Source organism: Amphiprion ocellaris, chromosome 19 (assembly GCF_022539595.1).
Source record: "Amphiprion ocellaris isolate individual 3 ecotype Okinawa chromosome 19, ASM2253959v1, whole genome shotgun sequence".
In the NCBI taxonomy this organism is placed as follows: Eukaryota; Metazoa; Chordata; class Actinopteri; family Pomacentridae; genus Amphiprion; species Amphiprion ocellaris.
Genome location: NC_072784.1, coordinates 28762529 through 28781931, shown reverse-complemented (window position 1 = coordinate 28781931; position 19403 = coordinate 28762529). Strand labels below are relative to the sequence as shown.

General features: G+C 38.3%; 1 protein-coding gene across 2 annotated transcripts in view; it reads left to right on the top strand.

Moving 5' to 3' along the window:
* Positions 1-19403, top strand: part of prkcab (protein kinase C, alpha, b) — a 164967-nt gene that overhangs the window by 125652 nt on the left and 19912 nt on the right. Inside the window, exons 6-11 of one of the 2 annotated variants that reach the window (XM_055005283.1) lie at positions 8965-9121; positions 9211-9345; positions 11495-11588; positions 12924-12953; positions 18434-18574; positions 18660-18833. In XM_055005283.1, the coding sequence (XP_054861258.1) occupies positions 8965-9121; positions 9211-9345; positions 11495-11588; positions 12924-12953; positions 18434-18574; positions 18660-18833 (731 nt within the window). The remainder of the gene's footprint in view (positions 1-8964; positions 9122-9210; positions 9346-11494; positions 11589-12923; positions 12954-18433; positions 18575-18659; positions 18834-19403) is intronic. The other variant, XM_055005284.1, reaches the window with a different exon arrangement.

Genomic DNA, 19403 nt, shown 5'->3' with positions numbered 1-19403 from the left:
CCCATCAAATCCTGTTTTTAAAGATTTAATCCATCGGAAATGATACAATGACTGAGCAGCCTTGGCAGAGTACTGCGCTCTCTGAGGTGCTTTTCTAGTTTAGAAATTCAGCATTTGTTTATTAGTTATTGATGATCAGAAATCATGGCCCTATAGAACATCTGTTAAACCTGTTAGCTTCTCTCCTGCTCTCTGTGCTCACATATACTTCATTTTAATACAGCCTAATGTCCACTAAAGCACTTGTCATTTACTTATTTTTCTGTTTTCATTGTGAGACCTGATCTTACCTACATTGTAAAGCATCTGATGAAAATTTAACATGCAATAATGCCATTATTATCCCTTTTCAATATTACCCATTTACACATATATACAAAACATGCTGGCTGATAAATCAATATTGGAATTCTGTAGATAGTAAGTAATTATCTACAATACATGTAAGTAGTGTATATGTGCAGCTAAACATACTTTTTATTTGTTTTACTCGTGTTTTGGCTTTGAAAGGATTTTTCTTACTCATTGCACAGACATAATTGGACATTTACGGTTTTGGAAGACGAGTTTCATTATTAACTAGTCCATCTTTACGCCCTTTTTTTGCTATATATTTTAAACAATTCATGAGGTGTAGTGCTTATGAAAGATTTTTTTTCTATTTACTGTTTTATTTTTTTCTTTTCAACTTCTTTGTTTCAGACCTTTTAATAATTCAGTTAAATCTTTTCTTCTGAACAAAAACACTGAGTGTTTCATGGATTTAATTTTAGGGGACTGTGGGTGGAATTTTACAGAACCCCAGAACACCACGCTGCTCTCTCACGGAGGAGGGTTGCGTCTAAATCTTTGTTAAATGCTTTGCTCTTCCTTGAAATGACCGCGGCCAGAAAAAGAAACGTTGAGTCCGTTTAGGTTTTCCTTCTGCTTCTGCTGTGTGTGTGATGTCTGTTTCTGGACGCCTGACGCTGCACAGCAGGGATCCATCCAGCTCCCATTTGGCCGTGCAGCTTTCCCCCCAGATTATCAGGCATTCATTGGTTGCACATGGCATTGTTATGCAACAACACATTTGAATTTCAAAGCTTTCTTGGGAGATTACACTGTCGGCCCACCGCAGCCCTACATGCACCCACTGCAGGATCCAAATGATATGTTGTTTTTAGCTGTGGCACATTTTTATTGAGCAGGAATTCACTTTAGATGCAGGAGATAATAATATTATCACAGGAAGTTTGTGTGTGTTTAAACACCAAAAAGGATCTGTTGTGTGTTCTCTTTGGGTGATCAGTTTTAGTTGAGAATTCTTCATCATAATCAAAAATAATTTTTTTGATCCCCAAGGGGAAATAAAAATATAAATAAAGTAGAAATTATGTTATAGAAATCTAAATATAAGTAGAAAAATGATCTAAAATTATAAACATAAGTAGACAAATAACCTAAAGATAGATGTATATGTATATAAGCAGAAAAATGTCCTAAAAATATGAACATACGTAGAAAAATATGACCTAAAGATATAAACATAAGTAGAAAAATATGGAAATAAAAATATAAACATAGGTAGAAAAATGATATAAACATAAGTAGAGAAATATGAAAGAATATATGAACATAAGTAGAAATTGTCTACTGAAAATATAAACATAAGTAGAAAAATTATCTAAAAATATAAACATAAGTAGAAAAATTTATAAAAATTATAAACATAGGTTGAAAATTTACCTAAAAATCTAAATGTAAGTAGAAAAATGTTCTAATATCATGAACTATGTAGAAAAATTACCTAAAAATATAAACATAAGTATAAAAATATTACCTAGAAGTCTACATACAAGTAGAAGAATGACCTCAAAATATAAACATAAGTAGAAATTATGTGTTTATATATATATATATATATATATATATATATATATATATATATATATATATATATATATATATATATATATATATATATATATATATATATATATATATATAGTATATTTTACATATACAGTGTAATAATTAGTGCATTATTGCACATTATTGAGCGTTAATTCAAAACATGAGCATTTTAGAGAGATTATCTGAGATTTTTAACCACTTTAGAGAGGACAGAACCTTAATTCTGCCATTTATTACCTCTAAACTACAAAGGATTCAGTGCTGCTTCAGTTTCTACTTTTCTTTTTGTCGATACTTTCAGAATTAGGCATCTGTTCACCTTCTGAGCACCAGTTTCAGGAAGGATACGTTTTTGCACGGCTGCTTTGTTGCGTCGACGTCCATGTCACGTCTGTTTTACCCCCAAAACAAGCAATGGAGACAAAACATGCACACAAGCACTCTAATTTTATTACCAGCTACCTCCTAAGGAGCAGGGAGGACGCGGGAGGCGAGCAGCTCTCGTTGTATCTAAGCAACAACCGACAGCAGAGATGGTCCTTGATCACTGCTGATGGTGATGTTTCATTGTGTGTGAGATGGAGGCCGTAGTAGACTGCACATGGAGCACAACAAACACAGCGTCCATCCTCACCTGCTCGTCTTTGTCTACATGAGTTTTGCCTCATTAGGGTCTCGCCGAAGTTTCCTCGGCGTCGTTTGGTGCCAGCGTTGCCATGGAGGTGACTGAAGCTCCCAGCAGAGGGGAGGATTTAGAGGAGGACGTGGGATGCCGCTGAGATTTTCCTTCTGCTCCTCGTACTTTATTGTGTCTTTGTGTAGCAGCGTTAATGTGTTGTGTTGTGTGGGCGAGTGAGAGACACAGAGAGAAAAGACAGGGCGGGCGATTACTGACAATTTTACTCTGGACAAGGAACGAACTACGAGGTTAAAACAACACGTTCATGAAGAAGGGAGAAGCTCTGATGCTCTGAATGGAGACCTGCACTGCCCTCTACTGCAGGAAAGAGAACTGATAATACTGGAACTTAGTTTCCTTCTTTTGCTTTTCTGCCCGACTGTTTAACAAACTGTACCTCCATCACTCTCTTGAATTCAATTTAAAGCACAATAGCAGCATTTTATCCATTTATAAACCACATTTTCATTCTCTGCCCTTGAGATTGAAGGTAATTTTTTTGCATTTCAAAAGAAGCCAGTTCGTTTTTTTTGCACAGCATTTGTTTGAATAACTCCCACAGACTGAAGAATCACTCCCAGTATTTTGTGTCGGCAGCAGAGGAGGCTGCAGCTTCAGGACCGTACAGTTAGGACCCATGTTTGTCATGACAGCACTGCCTGAAAATTTGACTTTCTGTCTGTTTTGTACGTTTGTTCCACCCAAAATACGACTTTCTGTCCGTTTTGAGGGTTCATGTCACCCAAAATGCAACTTTCCATCCATTTTGAGGGTTCATTCTGCCCAGAGTGTGACTTTCCATCTGTTTTGAAGGTTCACTCCACTCAAAATGCTACTTTCTGTCTGTTGTGAAGGTTTATTCCACCCAAATTGTGATTTTCTGCTAGTTTTAAAGGTTCATTCCACCCAAAAAGTGATTTTTCCATCCGTTTTGAGGGTTCATTCCAACCAAAATAAGACTTTTCATACACTTTAAAGTTTCATTCCGCCCAAAATGCGTCTTTCTGCACGTTCTGAACATTCATTCCCCCCAAAATGCGACTTTCTGCCTGTTCTGAAGGTTCGTTCCGCCGAAAATCAACTTTCTGCCCATTCTGAAGGTTCGTTCAACCTAAAATATGACTTTCTGCCTGTTCTAAAGGTTTGTTCCACCCAAAACACAACTTTGTGTCCCTTTTGAAGGTTTGCTTCACCCAAAATGCGACTTCCTGTCTGTTCCATCCAAAATGGGATTTTCTTAGACTTAGACAGACTATATTCATCCACAAGGGAAATTTTGTTGTCACAGTAGCTCAGAACAGTAATTTTAAATAGACCAGAACAGCAATAGAATTATACAATAATAGGATATAATAAAGAATAGACTAATTAGTAAAAAGTAAAAACTGAATACCGGTAGTTACTATCCATATAGAAAAATATGGAAAATGTACACATGTACAAAATAGAAGAATTAGGAATAATATTAGGAATTTACACTATGTACAATATGGAACAGGTAACTATAATGCAGTGCCAGTTTACACATGGGTATTGACATAAATGAGTGAGTTATCTATCTATCACAGAGTGGGGAGTTATTGTACAGCTGTATAGAGTATGGTATGAATGTGCTCCTGTAGCTCACTGTGACAGCACAGCTGTAAGAGTCTGTTGGAGAAGGAGCTCCTTTGCCCCTCTACAGTCCGGTGGAGTGGGTGAGCAGGATTGTCCATGATGGAGAGCAGTTTGTCCAGTGTCCTCCTGTCCCTCACTGTCACGAATGTCTCCAGCTGACAGCCTGTTTTCTGCCTGTTTTGAAAGTTCATTCCACCCAAAATGGGACCTTCTGTCAGTTTCAATGGTTCGTTCCACCCAAAATGACTTTCTTCCCATTTTCAAGGTTCATTCCACCCAAAATGCAACTTTCTGTCCATTTTGAAGGTTTGTTTCACCCAAAATGTGACTTCCTGTCCGTTCTGAAGGTTCATTCCACCCAAAATGTGACTTTCTGTCCATTTTGAGCATTCATTCCACCCAATCATACTTTTCTAACTCACAAGTTATGGGTTTAAAGGTTTATTCCACCAAAAATACCATTTTCTGTCCAAGTACGTATAGTTTTGAAGGTTTGTCTGACAAAAAACTAGTTTATTTTAGAGAAGCTTGCTCACCTCTACAGATGCTCTCCTTCAGCTGTGGACCTAGTAAATGCAGACACATGCTACCCCCTCATTGCAATGAAAAATGACGTTTAGTACCTCGTTAACATGCCCATATGATGTTGCATACGAGAGAAATAAGCGATGGCTGAGCGTTTCCACCTTGTAAAGTCTCGACAAACTTCATAGATCTGCACATTCTAAAAGGAGAAACAGTTTGAATTCCATCAGAACCATTTTAATGCATGAATGTATTATCTCTGGGGATTTATCACACACAATGTTCCATCTATAACTTAGAAAACCAGCAAACTGTCATATGTCTGTTAACCAAATACCCAATTAATCTACTTTCAGCTCTAATCCAATAAACTTCATTTGTCTCTGTTTCATCATTGTTTGTGTTTTTCATAATTCATAACTCTTAATCTCTTAAAAGCGTGTCACCTCATAAACCTCACTTTCACATCCAGCGACGGAAATCTCTGAATGTCAAACAAATCTCATTAAATCTTACAAAGAGAGCAGAACTAAACGAGCTGCTCTTTCTCTGCTGTTGTGCTGGAATATTTATGCTTCACAGTGAAAACACATCACTGTTGTCTCAGAGGAGAATCTCTGGAAACATGTCCTTGTATAAGAGTTCAATCCGACTCTCTGAAACCTTCCGTTTTACAGCTTCATCTTCCTGCACCGTGTCTGATTACATTTAAATATGCAGAGTGGGGAGATGGGAGCTGATAAACATGCTTTCAGAGAATCAGTGTGATCCTGTTTCTGCTCTTCGTCTCATGTAGTTTTGTCATTTTTTTTACTGTCAGTAAACTTCAGTCTGCTCTTCGTCTCATGTAGTTTTGTCATTTTTTTTACTGTCAGTAAACTTCAGTCTGTCTGTTAAGTAAGCGGTTCCTTCTGCGGCTGATTTTCTGCAGCTCTTATTTCTTATTGCCTCTGATCCATGCCACATGTGACTGGCTGACATTTGTTTGTGTTCACATAATGCTGCTAAGTGGGGGAGTGGCCAATTACAGAGGATGCTGTCGCCATGGTGAAGGTGCTGCTCGCCACCACTCCTGTTGCCATGTACGAGCACTGCTTTCTGTCGGTTATCACTCAGAGAAACGTCATGTTATCTGCTCACCTCGCTTAACTCCTGCACACAATTCACATTAAGAGAGAGCACAGATCTGCTGAACAAGACTCACTATCATTCCTCTTATTTACTTGTTTTGTAACAGAATAAATGAGACAGACTTTTAGGCGAGTAGTATTTGTCTGTTTTTCTTGATTTGCACCTCGACGCCCACCAGTGTTACAGTCTGTTGGTGATGTTTCACACAACAACTTAAGTGACAGTAAGCTTGGCTTCTATCTATCTACAAAAACAAGACAAAATGACAAAAAGACTCGTAAAGGAGGCACGAAATGACAAAACGAGAAACGAAATGACAAACAAGACAAAAAGCGAGACACGAAACAACAAAAAAGAGACACAAGACAGTGCAAACAAAACAAAACACATGTCAACTAAAACCTTTAATGAACCTTCAATCCTTCTGAAGCTGATTTCAGTCTTTTTGGAGCTGATTCAAGCATTTTTGGAGCTGATTTGAGTCTCTTTGAAGCAGTTTTCAGTAACTTTTAAGCTAATTTGAGTCTTTTTGTAGTTGATTTGAATCCATTTGAAGTTGATTTGTTAGTTAGATGAGATATTAACATGTAAGGCAGAGGGTGCCCTTAGGTTCACTGATAGGAAATACTACGAATTGAAAAATAAGGCCAGCAGGTTACTATCATTTCAACTACAGAAGGCACAAGCGAGCCGTATAGTTCCGAAAATTAAACAACCTTATTCAGATGATGTTGAAACACACCCCAAAACAATATCAGATGTCTTTGCTAAATATTATGAACAATTTTATAAAGGTCACTTACAAGAATCAAAAGAAGAAAAAATAAATTATTTCTTTAAAAATCTTAAGTTGGCCATGCTGACTGCGGATGAGGCCTCTGCATTAGTGGAACCAATTAGAGAAAAAGATTAAAGAAACAATAGTTAAATTAAAAAATAACAAATCGCCTGGAAGAGATGGATTTTCTGGAGTATATTATAAAGTATTTGTTAATGATCTCACTCCTATTTTATGCAAGCTATATAATTATGTGTTAAACTCTAGAAACCCTCCAGAATCATGGTCGGAGGCAATCGTCACAGTTTTGCATAAGGAAGGGAAAAACCCACTGCAGTGCTCTAGTTATTGTCCTATAAGTCTCCTATGTGTGGACTACAAAATATTAACATCTATTTTGGCAACCAGAATACAAAAATATATTAAGAAACAGGGTTCATTTCAGGCCATGGGACAAATAATATCAGGAGAGTGTTAAACCTGCAGTCATTTATGGCAAAAGATACACAAACGTCAATGCTTCTCAGCTTAGACGCTGAGAAGGCATTTGACCGGGTAGATTGGCAATTTCTAGAACAAACACTTATGGAGATGGGTTTTGGTGAAAAATTTGTTAGTTGGTTTCGGGTGTTATACATAAATCCCAGGTCGAAAATTAGAGTAAATGGGCACTGTTCTGATTTTTTTGACACAGAGGGAGGAGTGAGACAGGGAGATTCGCTTTCCCCCATCCTCTTTGCTCTAAGTATTGAGCCTCTTGCCGAGGCCATACGGCAGGATGTTCAGATTGGGGGGGTCGAGGACGGTGTGGGGAGAATTCATAAAATATCCCTCTTCGCGGACGACATTTTGCTTTTTAAAAAACATCCTCTTACTTCAATACCTCGACTCATGCAGTGTTTAAAAGATTATGGAGACATCTCTGGATATAAAATTAATCAAAATAAATCAATGATGATAGCAGGAATGTGGCCAAATCAACTTAATGAGACAGTGTCATTTCACTGGTCTAAACAAGGTTTTAGATATTGGGTGTTGTTATAACACCTCAAACCACAAAAATGTTTGAAGCAAACTATAATAAACTGATTAAACAAGTAAGGAGCGATCTAACCCGCTGGGAAGTCCTCCCCCTATCTCTGTTCAGCAGAGTCGAAACTCTAAGGATGAATCTGCTTCCTCGTCTCCTGTTTTTATTCCAGTCGCTGCCCATAAGAGTTCCAAGTTTCATTTTTACCATGTTAAACAAATTAATCTCTCAATTTATATGACAACACAAGAGACCCAGAATTAGACCTAAAATACTTTATTTGGCTAAAAATAAAGGAGGTCAGGCATTGCCGAATTTGAAATTTTATTACTGGGCAGCCCAGTTGACAGCGATTGTGACTTGGATCAGTGATTTGACCTTCTCTCAAATGATTTTTATAGATATTTGCAAATTAGGCACTACATTACAAATCATAAAGAAAAAGAGCGAATTTGCAAAATTCCAAATAGTATAGAACAATATTTTATTACAATCTTGGAAAAACATTTCCCATCATGTAAACACATTTCCCATTTGTACAAAAGACTTTCACCATACTCTCGTGAGAATACTTATAATATTAAGGAGAAATGGGAAGTGGAATCTAATACCATAATAGAAGACGAACTTTGGGATGAACTTTGTAACAACAGTCATAAAGGTATCAACGGTCAGCAGTGGAAAGAATTCGACTGGAAACTTAAAACCAGATTTTTTCATACTCCTTTGGATATCTCAAATGTTGTTAAAGATTCCTCAGCAGTTTTGTGCTGGAGACAATGCGGTAAAATAGGAGATCACACATATTCTGGGATTGTCCAGTTATCTCTGAATACTGGAAAAACATTAAAGATGAAATGGAGAAAATTATGAAAAAAGAAATCCCTTCAAATGTACTGTTTTACTTACTTGGTGTTATACTGTAAAGTCAACTTAGAAGTAATGCAGTTATAGCAAGGTAATCAAATTTGACATTTCAGTCAAGTAGCTATGAAGCTCAATTATTAAATGAGCATATTTGGTCTTTACTAAAATAAGGAGTTTTGGTCATCAGTCATGCTGTCGACTTTTGTTTTTTAGTTTTTTTGCGAACATGGTTTAAAAAGCAACTTGCAAAGCCCCAAATCTTCGGTATTAGTAATCTAAGGCCACTAATATGGCTCAGTCAGATAATTTGCTGAAACTAAAGGTCAGATTTTTCCTGTCAGCTGTGATTCACATCTTTTTCCATCCATCACTTTAAGCCCTGCAGTCAGTTGTGGAGTCATGAAACAAACAGATTTTCTCTCTCTGTCACGTTTGTTCTAGTGGGTGAAGCCAGGAACCTGATTCCAATGGACCCAAACGGCTTATCGGACCCGTATGTTAAACTCAAACTCATCCCCGACCCAAAGAACGAGACCAAACAGAAGACCAGAACCATCCGCTCGTCTCTCAACCCCTGCTGGAACGAGTCCTTCACCTTGTAAGTCCAAACGTTTATGTGTGTTTAAATGTGCAGCAATTGTAGTTTTGGCCTGTTTAAGGACAACATCTGTGCATTTGTGTTCCCAGTAAGCTGAAAGCATCAGATAAGGACCGCCGTCTGTCCATCGAGATCTGGGACTGGGACCGAACCACCCGCAACGACTTCATGGGCTCCATGTCATTTGGAGTTTCTGAGCTCATCAAATCTCCGAACAACGGATGGTCAGTCGTCTCTCTGAGTCCATCTGCCTTCAGTTTCATTCAGTTTGTATTTAAACAGCGCCAGTTAACAGCATGTCATCTCAGAGCTCTTCCATTCAGTGCAGAAGGAGGATTAAACCTGAGTCTGTTTAACCAGCCGGCAAAGGAACGAGGATTAAATTACAATATGGCATTTAAACACCTCAGTGGGTCACTTTAAAGTAGTAGCTTCACTCTTTTGGCTGAAATGATTGCAGCTCATGTGCAGTGGTGGTTGCCACACAAGAAGATTCAATCCTCTCATGGAACTCTTAGCACAAACAGTAAAATAAGTGCATTTGCTAAAATATTGAACTGTTCAGCGAATACAATACATTTTTTCAGTTGTGATGAGAAAAATTATTAAAAAAAACATTAGAAACTATTTGGTAAGCGGCTGATGAACACAAAACAGCATTTTAGTAGCTAAATAAACAGATATTTTCCTCTGGAGCTGGTGGGGACTAAAGCCAGAGCTAAAAAATTGGACTCAATACATGATAATTAAATGTAGAACAAAGCAATTGTTGTGCTACTATTTCACCGTATTGTGCAGGTTTAAACTGAACTGATCTCAGACCTACTCTGTTTGACACATATTAGTGAAAAAATACAGTGTAATAAATGTGTTTTTATAAAGGATTATACATTTTAGTGCAGTTAGCAAAAGAGGAGTAACATTCTGACGGGTTTTAAAGTTCATATTATTGTTCCTACAGCTGCTACGTAGTTTTTCAATGCAGGCCACCGATTTACCATTGCACTATCCCTACGTCCGCCCAGAATGCAACTTTCTGCCCGTTCTGAAGTTGATCATGCCCAAAATACGACTTTCTGCCTGTTTTGAAAGTTCGTTCCACCCAAAATACAATTTCCTGTCCGTTTTGAAAGCTTGTTCCATGAAAATGGGACTTCCTATCCATTTTGAAGATTCGTTCCGCCCAAAATACAACTTTCTGCCTGTTTTGAAAGTTCGTTCCACCCAAATTATGACTTTCTGTCCGTTTTGAAGGTTTGTTCCGCACAAAATGCATCTTCCTGTTCATTATGAAGGTTTGTTCCGCCCAAAAGACGACTTCCTACCCGTTCTGAAGTTTCGTTCAGCCTAAAATGCGGCTTCCTATCTCTTTGAAGGTTTGTTCCACCTAAAATACAACTTCCTGTCCGTTTCGAAAGTTCCTTCCACCCAAAATGCAACTTTCTGCCCATTCAGAAGGTTTGTTACGCCCAAAGTACAACTTCCTGTCCATTTTGAAGGTTCATTCCACCCTAAATGCGACTTCCTGTCCGTTTTGAAGGTTCTTTCCACAGCATTTTAGTAGCTAAATAAACAGATATTTGCCTATGTAGCTGGTGGAGACCAAAGCCAGAGTTAAAAACTGAACTCAATGCATGATAATTAGAAGTAGAACAAAGCAGCTATTGTTGCGCAGGTTTAACCTGAATTGATTTCAGGCCTGCTCTGTTTGACACATATTAGTGTAAAAATGCAGCTTAATAAATGTTTTATTTTTTTTTATAAAGGATTATACATTTTACTGCTGGTAGCAAATGGTTTTAAAGTTCATAACATTGTTCCTACAGCTACTACATGGTTTTTCATTGCAGGCTGCCGACTTCCCGTCACACTATCTAGATGTGTGCTACCGACTTGGCTTCAGAACAGCAGCACACGATGCATTAAACAGACGTAAACACCTCCTGCCGTGTCATTTCCTCACCTCTCCGTCTTCGTCTGGCTGCTTTGTCTCAGTCCAGTAAACACACACTGTGTTAGCATACCTGCTGCGACTTAGCCTAAACCAAACCTGATCTACTGCTGCTCAGCTAGCAGCTCCAGGAAATACCTGGCTACCAGTACGTCAGAGTCCACTCGTGTGTGTGTGTGTGTGTTTGTGGCTTCGTGCTGCACATTACAGGTCGTTAGATGAACGGCCGGAGGATGTGTACATTAGAGGAGAAGACAGTGAACAGGTCTGCAGAGCTGCTTTGAATTGAAATGTTGCAGAAATCCTGAGATTTACAGCTGTGTGGGTGGACAGAGGATGCTGAAATTAAAAGTAAATTGGTAAATGTGATCATTTACAGACTGATAAATGAAAATAAACAGACTGACTTTTCTATCTTGCAGGTACAAGCTGCTGAACCAGGAGGAGGGCGAGTATTACAACGTTCCCATCGCCGAGGTGGACGACGTCAACCTGGAGCTCCGGCAGAAGTTTGAGGTGAAGAACGGCCTCTTTAGATTAGATTTTCTTTTTCCACACGTCTGCTCTACATATACACTCACTCGCTTTAACAAAAATGTGTTCCTCTCCCCTGTCACCATGGTAACCTCGTCCTCTTCCCGCTTGGAGATGGTTTCCTCCTGGCTATGAAATGAATCTTCTTGTTTTTTAACAGTATAAACTTACAGCTGAGGCAACAAAGTGCACGTAGTTTAACAACAGATGGACCTAAAGTGCAGCAGGAGGTAATAAATCGCTTTTCAACAAGTCTAATCCTCCCTCTAACTACTAAAATCAGCTATCTGGAGATCAAAATGAGGAGGTGCATTACTTCAAAATCAACTTTGAGGAGTTTTACAGAGGGAGAAATCCTGTACATGGTTCTAATGAAGTCGATTCCAACATTAATCTGACCCCGACGAGTGAAATCAGACTCATTCTAATGTTTCTAACAGCTTATGTTTTCCACTGGTGATGTTTTGTGTTGTTCTTCCAGCATTAGTTTACAGCGTTTTTGCAGATTTGAACATTCTGAAGGTTTTTTTTTTTCTGCCTTCCTGCTGATCGATCGTTTCCTCTCATGTCAATAAACAGTGAAATTCAGTGGAAACTGTAAATATTCATGGTGGAAGTGGAAGCTCTAAGTGCTTATTGATTCGTAAAACACTGTCGGTCTGATTTACATGAATTGTCATCAATAAAATAAGCATGCAGGAACAGAACAACTCTACTGAACCTAAAGGAACATGAATCACAGCTAACTGTCGCTCTCTAGTGGCGACTCTGCAGCTCCTGGTCGGTGGGTTATTGTTTGCAGTAATATGGAGCCTTAAATAAAACTCATAACGCACACTGTTACCAGAGTGGCAGCTATATTAAACAGGGCAAAGTAAACAGGCACAAAACGGAAAGGAAGAGGAAAACGGAGGAGGGTGAGCTGAGTTTTATTAAAGTCCTGTTTGCTCGCAGCTCCTCTAATACTGAGTGTAAATGTCATCTCAGCGCCTCACGGCCTCCAGACTCTCTGTGTTTTTAATTTTCCACTTCTCTCCATACCAAACGACGCTGACCTTGACTTTCCTCCGAGGCCGGCGTCTTGGTGCAATTGTGCTGTTGCTGCGGCAACCAGGGCGAAATGCAACAGATGTGACAACACAGGGTTTTTTTATTTTTTTATTTTTCTCTGTTTCATAAACATGCTTTTAATCATTTTATGCTCCACAGATAGATTCTAACTGGTCAAAAATAACGAGTATTTCTTTGTTCCAGCCAGACACACATGTACACGAGCCGAGCTTTCCTACTAATAAGTGAGTTTCTTCTTTCTTCTAGGCCTGCCAGTTAAATATCCACTATCTGAAGGTAGCTCTCCTGCCTGCTCCATCCCTTCTTCTCTCACTTTATTGAGTTAGGATTGTTTGTGGATCTCTGCCACAAATCAATCTGATTTACTAACAAAAGGCTTACAGTTGAACCAATTTACTTGCCATTGAAGACATATTATGTCTCGTCTGTCTCACACATTTTTATAATAACATTCATGTTCTTTCTGCCTCACAACCACATGTAAACTAATGTGAAAATTAAAAGGGCTGCATTTAATTTTTATGCAAAGAACGTTTAATCCTCTGAACCTCAAACAGTTCCTGGGCTCCTGTCTATTATTCTGTCTATATCCTGTCTTTTATTTTATTTTATTTATTTTTTCAATGCAATGTAAAGTCCCACACCTCTGTGGAAACAAGACAATCATGAAGAACTCAGAAATGTCTTTTTGTAGAAAAATAATCAAGATAAATTTCTTTGATCACTTACAAAAATCCCCAAAAATCCACCTGCACAACTGAAAATAAGTGATGATTCTACATACTATGGATATTCCATTCCATCTATTTTTATTTTATCTCTGTACACATCTGTGTATGCACAGCCAGCAGTTAAAGTGTTAAATCCCTGAATTTTTGTCTCATGGCTGTTGGTCGCAGCTGAGTCACTAATGGCTTCGACATTGTGCAGAGAATTGCAGAATTTTTTGCTTTTTGCAGAATTTGTTTAGTGCAAATGATATGATTTTGCAGATTTTTAAATAAGAAATGTGGAATAAAGAGATTTTGAATAAAATATCCTAATTTTAAGCTCAGGATTTGGTTTAGTACAATGATTTTTTCTGTTTTTACAGTTTTTGGCTCTGATAAATGGTGTAATTTTGTGCAGTTTACTTTAAAGATAACACGCCTTTCACACCAGCTGGCGTCTTTGGGGTTCAGAGAATTAAATCGTATTTTCGTGAGGATTTTGCAGCACCTGTAGGTCAGATCAGCAAAATCATTTAGCTTAAAACTAAATAGGCTTACAACTCAAGTCTGTTATAAAACAATAGTTGCACAGCTTAATGCACAAATGTATTCCAAAGTTTATTAAAAGTGAATATGATGTTTCATTAGTCTGAGCTGGTCAAATCAACTACAAATGCACCAAAGTTATGCTTTTTTATTCAGAATCTTTAAGCATCACATTAGCTTTGAATAAACTTCTGATTGCACATTTGATGCATCTGTGAGTCGCTTCATGAAGTAAATGGATCATTCCAGAACTGGAGGATATCTGAGCTTCAGAGTGTTTGAAAAATAAACCTTCTCCTACAGTTTTCTGCTCCATATTCATCAATAATAGATAATAAACTATCAAAGGCTTGACTGGCTCAGCTTCCACATCAATGGTAGCATTTTTATTCCATGTTTTCTGTGTTGTTTGCTAACCCTACTCTAATCACAGTAACAGGGTTGCTAATCCATGCTAATGTGATCTTTTTCTCAGCAGTAGAAGCTAGATATTTAGCTGCTGTTACTGCTGACCAAGAGGACAAACTGACTGATGGAAAACAGTCCAAAGAATTAGTCTGATCCTGATAATATGAGGTAGAGTGAGACATTCAATCAAGGCTGATCATGTTTCTTCTTCTTCTACCAGCTAAAAAGGTTTTTTGCTAACAGGGTTGTTGTGGGACACGCTCCATGCATAATAATTATTATTTAAAATATTATGTTTATTATAAAAAATGTTCCCACAATTACAAGAGACATCAATGAAAAAAATAATACCAAAAAAGGAGATTTAAAATTAATTTTAACTGTTTCATTTGAGATTCAGTTTGGTCATCAGGGGGTGGGACAAGAGAAAAATAACATTTTAGGGGGGACTTCAGACTTATTTGGTATTTTAAAAAATATTTTCAAACATTCTTTTCTCCTACTTTTTTTTTTTTAGATTTGATCTCAGGACAAGAACATTTACACAACAACTGCATGTTTTTTAGTATTAGTATACATGGATTATTTGAAATGTGATGGGTGGGATGTAAATGTCCTCCAATTCTGGAATGAACAAAAACTAGTTTCTCAGTTCCTGACTGTTGTTTTCAGACAGACTTGAAAGATTATGAATCTCCTCTCAGGCACAAACTAGCTTTTTATTCTGCAGCACAAACTGGAAATTACTACATTGTCTTTGATAAAGAAGGTTAAAAAAAAAAAAAAACAAAAACATCCAGACACAATGAAAGGAACCAACAATCTGAATCCTGGTTTCCTTCATTTGCTGCTTCAAAAAGCATCTTTTAACCCCAGACAGCATGTTGTTAGTAAATTAGTGGCTCACTCAGGCCTCTGGTCATCATGGAGCTCCACATCTGCCCTCTACTAGTCTGGTCTGGACTATAGAAGGCTGATAGGACATGAAGCATGGATCACTCTGTGTGTGCCGGATCCCTCCACACGGTGGCAGTGTTATATTTATTATAAGACTGCTGTGTGGCTGCGGTGTACATGTTTGGGTGCAGCTTGGTGTGGACACTGTGTGTTTGAGGTGAAACAGGTGTATCTGGGCTGAAAATTTAGGTTCATTTAAAGATCTGGTCAAGACGTGAACGTTTTTGTGAATATATCTTGGAAATGACCGCTAGAGTTCTGTAGATAACAGACAAAGCTGAGGAAGCTGCAGTTAGATGTGCAGCTGAACATGTCGACGTGCACAAAAATAGTGTTTAGCATTTTCTGGTCAAAGAAAAAAAACAAAGCAGAGCAAAAAGGCAGAGAAAGCTGGACAAACTAAAGCACATAATCCTCTGAATTTCAACGAATTTTTTTTTGTTTTTGTCTCATTTTTGTCACTGTTGGCTCATTTTCACTGCATTCTAAAGTCCTGCACCTCAATGGAAACAACACAATTACAACTAGAAGGAGAGAGAGCTAAAAAAAAATTTAAACTGTTGATATTTTACTGCTTACATTTTTAATTTGTCCCCATACTTGTCTCCTATCTGCCTCGCTAAAACACATCCTGCAGTTCAACCCAGTTCAAAAGTTTCCAATTTTTTGTCATGTGACTGTTGATCACAGGTGAATCTCTAATGATTTCCTGGATGCACAGAGGAATGTAGAATTTTTTAGTTTTTTACAGAATCTAGTCCAAGCAACCACTTTATTTTGGGGGGATTTTTTAAAAACGAGACCCGTAGCATAAAGTGATTCTGATGAAATATCACAGTTTTTAGTTGAGATCTGAATACGGTTTCCAATAGACCAGCATTGCACAGATGATTTTGTAGTTTCTGGCCCTGATTTTTTGACTGAAAAATCTGGTGGTGATTTTTTTAATGATAACATGACTTTCAAAACCACCGTTGGGTTTTGAGGTTCAGAGGATTAAATGATCTTTTTGCCACCTTTTTCAGTTCACATCTGCAGTACTGTTTTAGGTTTTAGTCCCAAATTCTCTGCAGAAACACAACAGCTTTAAATCATAAAGAGCTTTTTTCAGCACCAAGAAGAACAAGGAGTCACACAATAGATGTTATGATGTAAATAAATGCAATAAACGTTAAGCTGAGCACTTTAAAAATTAGAAAAGCACTCAACAAAACGGATCTTTAACAAATCCATGGATCCAGACTATAAGTCATATCACTGTCAGAGTCTAATCACTTGGTCCTTGTGTCATTTCTGAGCTTCCCTGAAAATTCCATCCAAATCCGTTTGTTCATTTTTGAGTAATGTTGCTAACAGACAGACAGACAGACAGACAAACCAATGCCGATCATCACATAACTCTGCCGACTAACTACAAATAGAGTTCTACAGCAGAAAATAATCCTGTACAAACATTTCTGGGCTAATTCAATAACACCAGATTGTCAAACAACCGAACCAGGAAACAACTAATCATGTTGTTACACAGATTCCAGGGAAACACTTTCTAAACCTTATTTTGGAGCAAAGTCACCCCTTTTTACTATATCAGATTTGACAGGTGACTCAGTAGATGCAGTTTTTAGGCCTCTCTTATCCTTGAATTTGCAGTTTTGGCTGTAATACCAGTTATTTAGATCATTGTAGGGCTGAAATAACAGCCATGAAGAGGACTACAAAGATTTCTGCTGAGACCAGACTGGAAATAGCTGCTGGTTTAAGTTCCTGACAAGATTCACTGTTTTTCTATTTGCACGGGGCCGTGAATGTCTGATCTCCTCATCGGTCACATCTGAGCTTAATTAGCTGTAACGACTTTAACCTCACTCACCTGCAGAGTGCATGTAGTTAGCACTAGTTAACCGACCTAACCAGGCGTGGAGCCACTTAACCCGAATAAATATGTCTCAGTTATTATGTTGAGTGGTTTTGTCACGACGAATGAAAAGCAGTGGAAACGGTCGTCGTGGTAACGGCAGCTTCCTGTTGCTCTATCTGACAGAAGCAGACGACCGCCGGAGCCCTGATGGGAGCTGGCAGGGTCCTAATTGGCCTTTTTGTTCAAACATGCATGGCAGGCCGGTCATTATGGCAGCAGGTGGGCCACCGTCTCCCAGAATGCACCAGCAGTGACTTCCTGCTGAATATCTGTGAGGACGTCTGAGCAGAACTGATAGAAACAGAGGAAAAGGCACATCGCTGTGTGCTCCATTTGGATAAAAAGTTGGATTTGGTTGTGAATCTGCACATTTTCATCATGTTTTATGACTTGTCCAAAGTGACAAAAAATGTCCAAAAAAGAGTCAGAAATTGGTGGAAAATGACTCAAAACATTTCAGAAATGGCTCAAAATGTATTAAAAATTTAAATAAAAGTGACAAATCTTGAACAAATCCGTGGATCCAAACATTAAACCGCATCACTGAAAACATCTAATCACCTGATCCTTGTGTTATCTTTGACCTTCCTTGAAAATTTCATTAGAATCTGTTAATCCATTTTTGAGTAACGTTGCAGACAGACAGACATACCAATGCCGATCATCACAAAGTAGTAATATATAAATAATAGAGTAATAACTGACTGCAGGACTAACCGTCATGCATTAATGTGATTACCAGCATGCTCAAGACTATAAAAATATCTTTGAAGGGATTGAAAATGATTAAATTCACTTTAATTTGCTCTAAATTGATCTCACGTCGACAGGTTTTTGCATTTTCAGTCCCCCAGACAGATATTTTTATCACATTTTGAAATGTTTTGCTGTATTAATAATACTAAAACCGAGCAGTGATTAACAGCTGGCATGAACACATCCTGCATCCCGTGTTTGTTTTCCATCGATCGAAAATGAAGCAGATTAAGACAAGAAGCTGTGACTCCAGCATGACGACTGATTGAACCCTCCACGAGGCTTTATGCAGATTCTAAATCAAAATATAGGCAGAAAACAGAGACATGCAGACAATCCTGCACAGTTTTTATTTCATATAGGAACTGATTTGTAGGAAATATCTCATAAGAAGCCCACAGAAGTTAGAAGAATGCGAATGAATGTCATCCTGCTTCATACGTGTGTTTTGTGCACCACAGAAAGCCAAGCTGGGTCATGGTAAGAAGGTGATCACGCCGTCAGACCACCGGCGGTTCAGCCTGCCTTCAGGGAACATGGACCGGATCCGACTCAGCGACTTCAACTTCCTGGCCCTGCTGGGGAAGGGCAGCTTCGGCAAGGTGAGGTCATCGAACGTCTTGGTTTGGTTGTTAAGTCCTCGCTGCTACCTCTGACACGTGGCGTCCTTGTTCCTGTCTGCTGCAGGTGATGCTGGCGGAGATGAAGTCCACCGAGGAGCTTTACGCCATCAAGATCCTGAAGAAAGACGTCGTGATCCAGGACGACGACGTCGAATGTACGATGGTGGAGAAGAGAGTGTTGGCCCAGAGAGACAAACCGCCGTTCCTCACACAGCTGCACTCCTGCTTCCAGACGGTGGTGAGTATTTTTCATGTAAACCTGCTCCTTTATTCATTAACTATGTACACTACCGTTCAAAAGTTTGGGGTCACTTAGAGATGTCCTTATTTTTGAAAGAAAAGTAGTTTTTTCAATGAAGATCACATTAAATGAATGATGAATCCAGTCTAGACATTGTTAATGTGGTAAATGACTATTCTAGCTGGAAACAGCTGATTTTTAATGGAATATCTCCATAGAGGTACAGAGGAACATTTCCAGCAACCATCACTCCTGTGTTCTCATGCTACATTGTGTTTGCTAATGGTGTTGTGCAAATATGTTAGCACATGAATAAAAGTGTGAGTTTTCATGGAAAACATGAAATTGTCTTTGTGACCCCAAACTTTTGAATGGTAGTGTATTTCTTTCAAAAAAAATAATATTTTACTGCTGATAGTTTTGATTTGTTCCCAGACTTGTCTCCTATCTGCTCAGTAAAAGCACAGCCTGCAGTTCAGCCAAGATGCTTCAGATTTTTCTCATGATTGCTGCTGTGGTTGTAACATCTTGAGAGACGTTTTCATGTAAACCTCCTGCTCTGAAAAG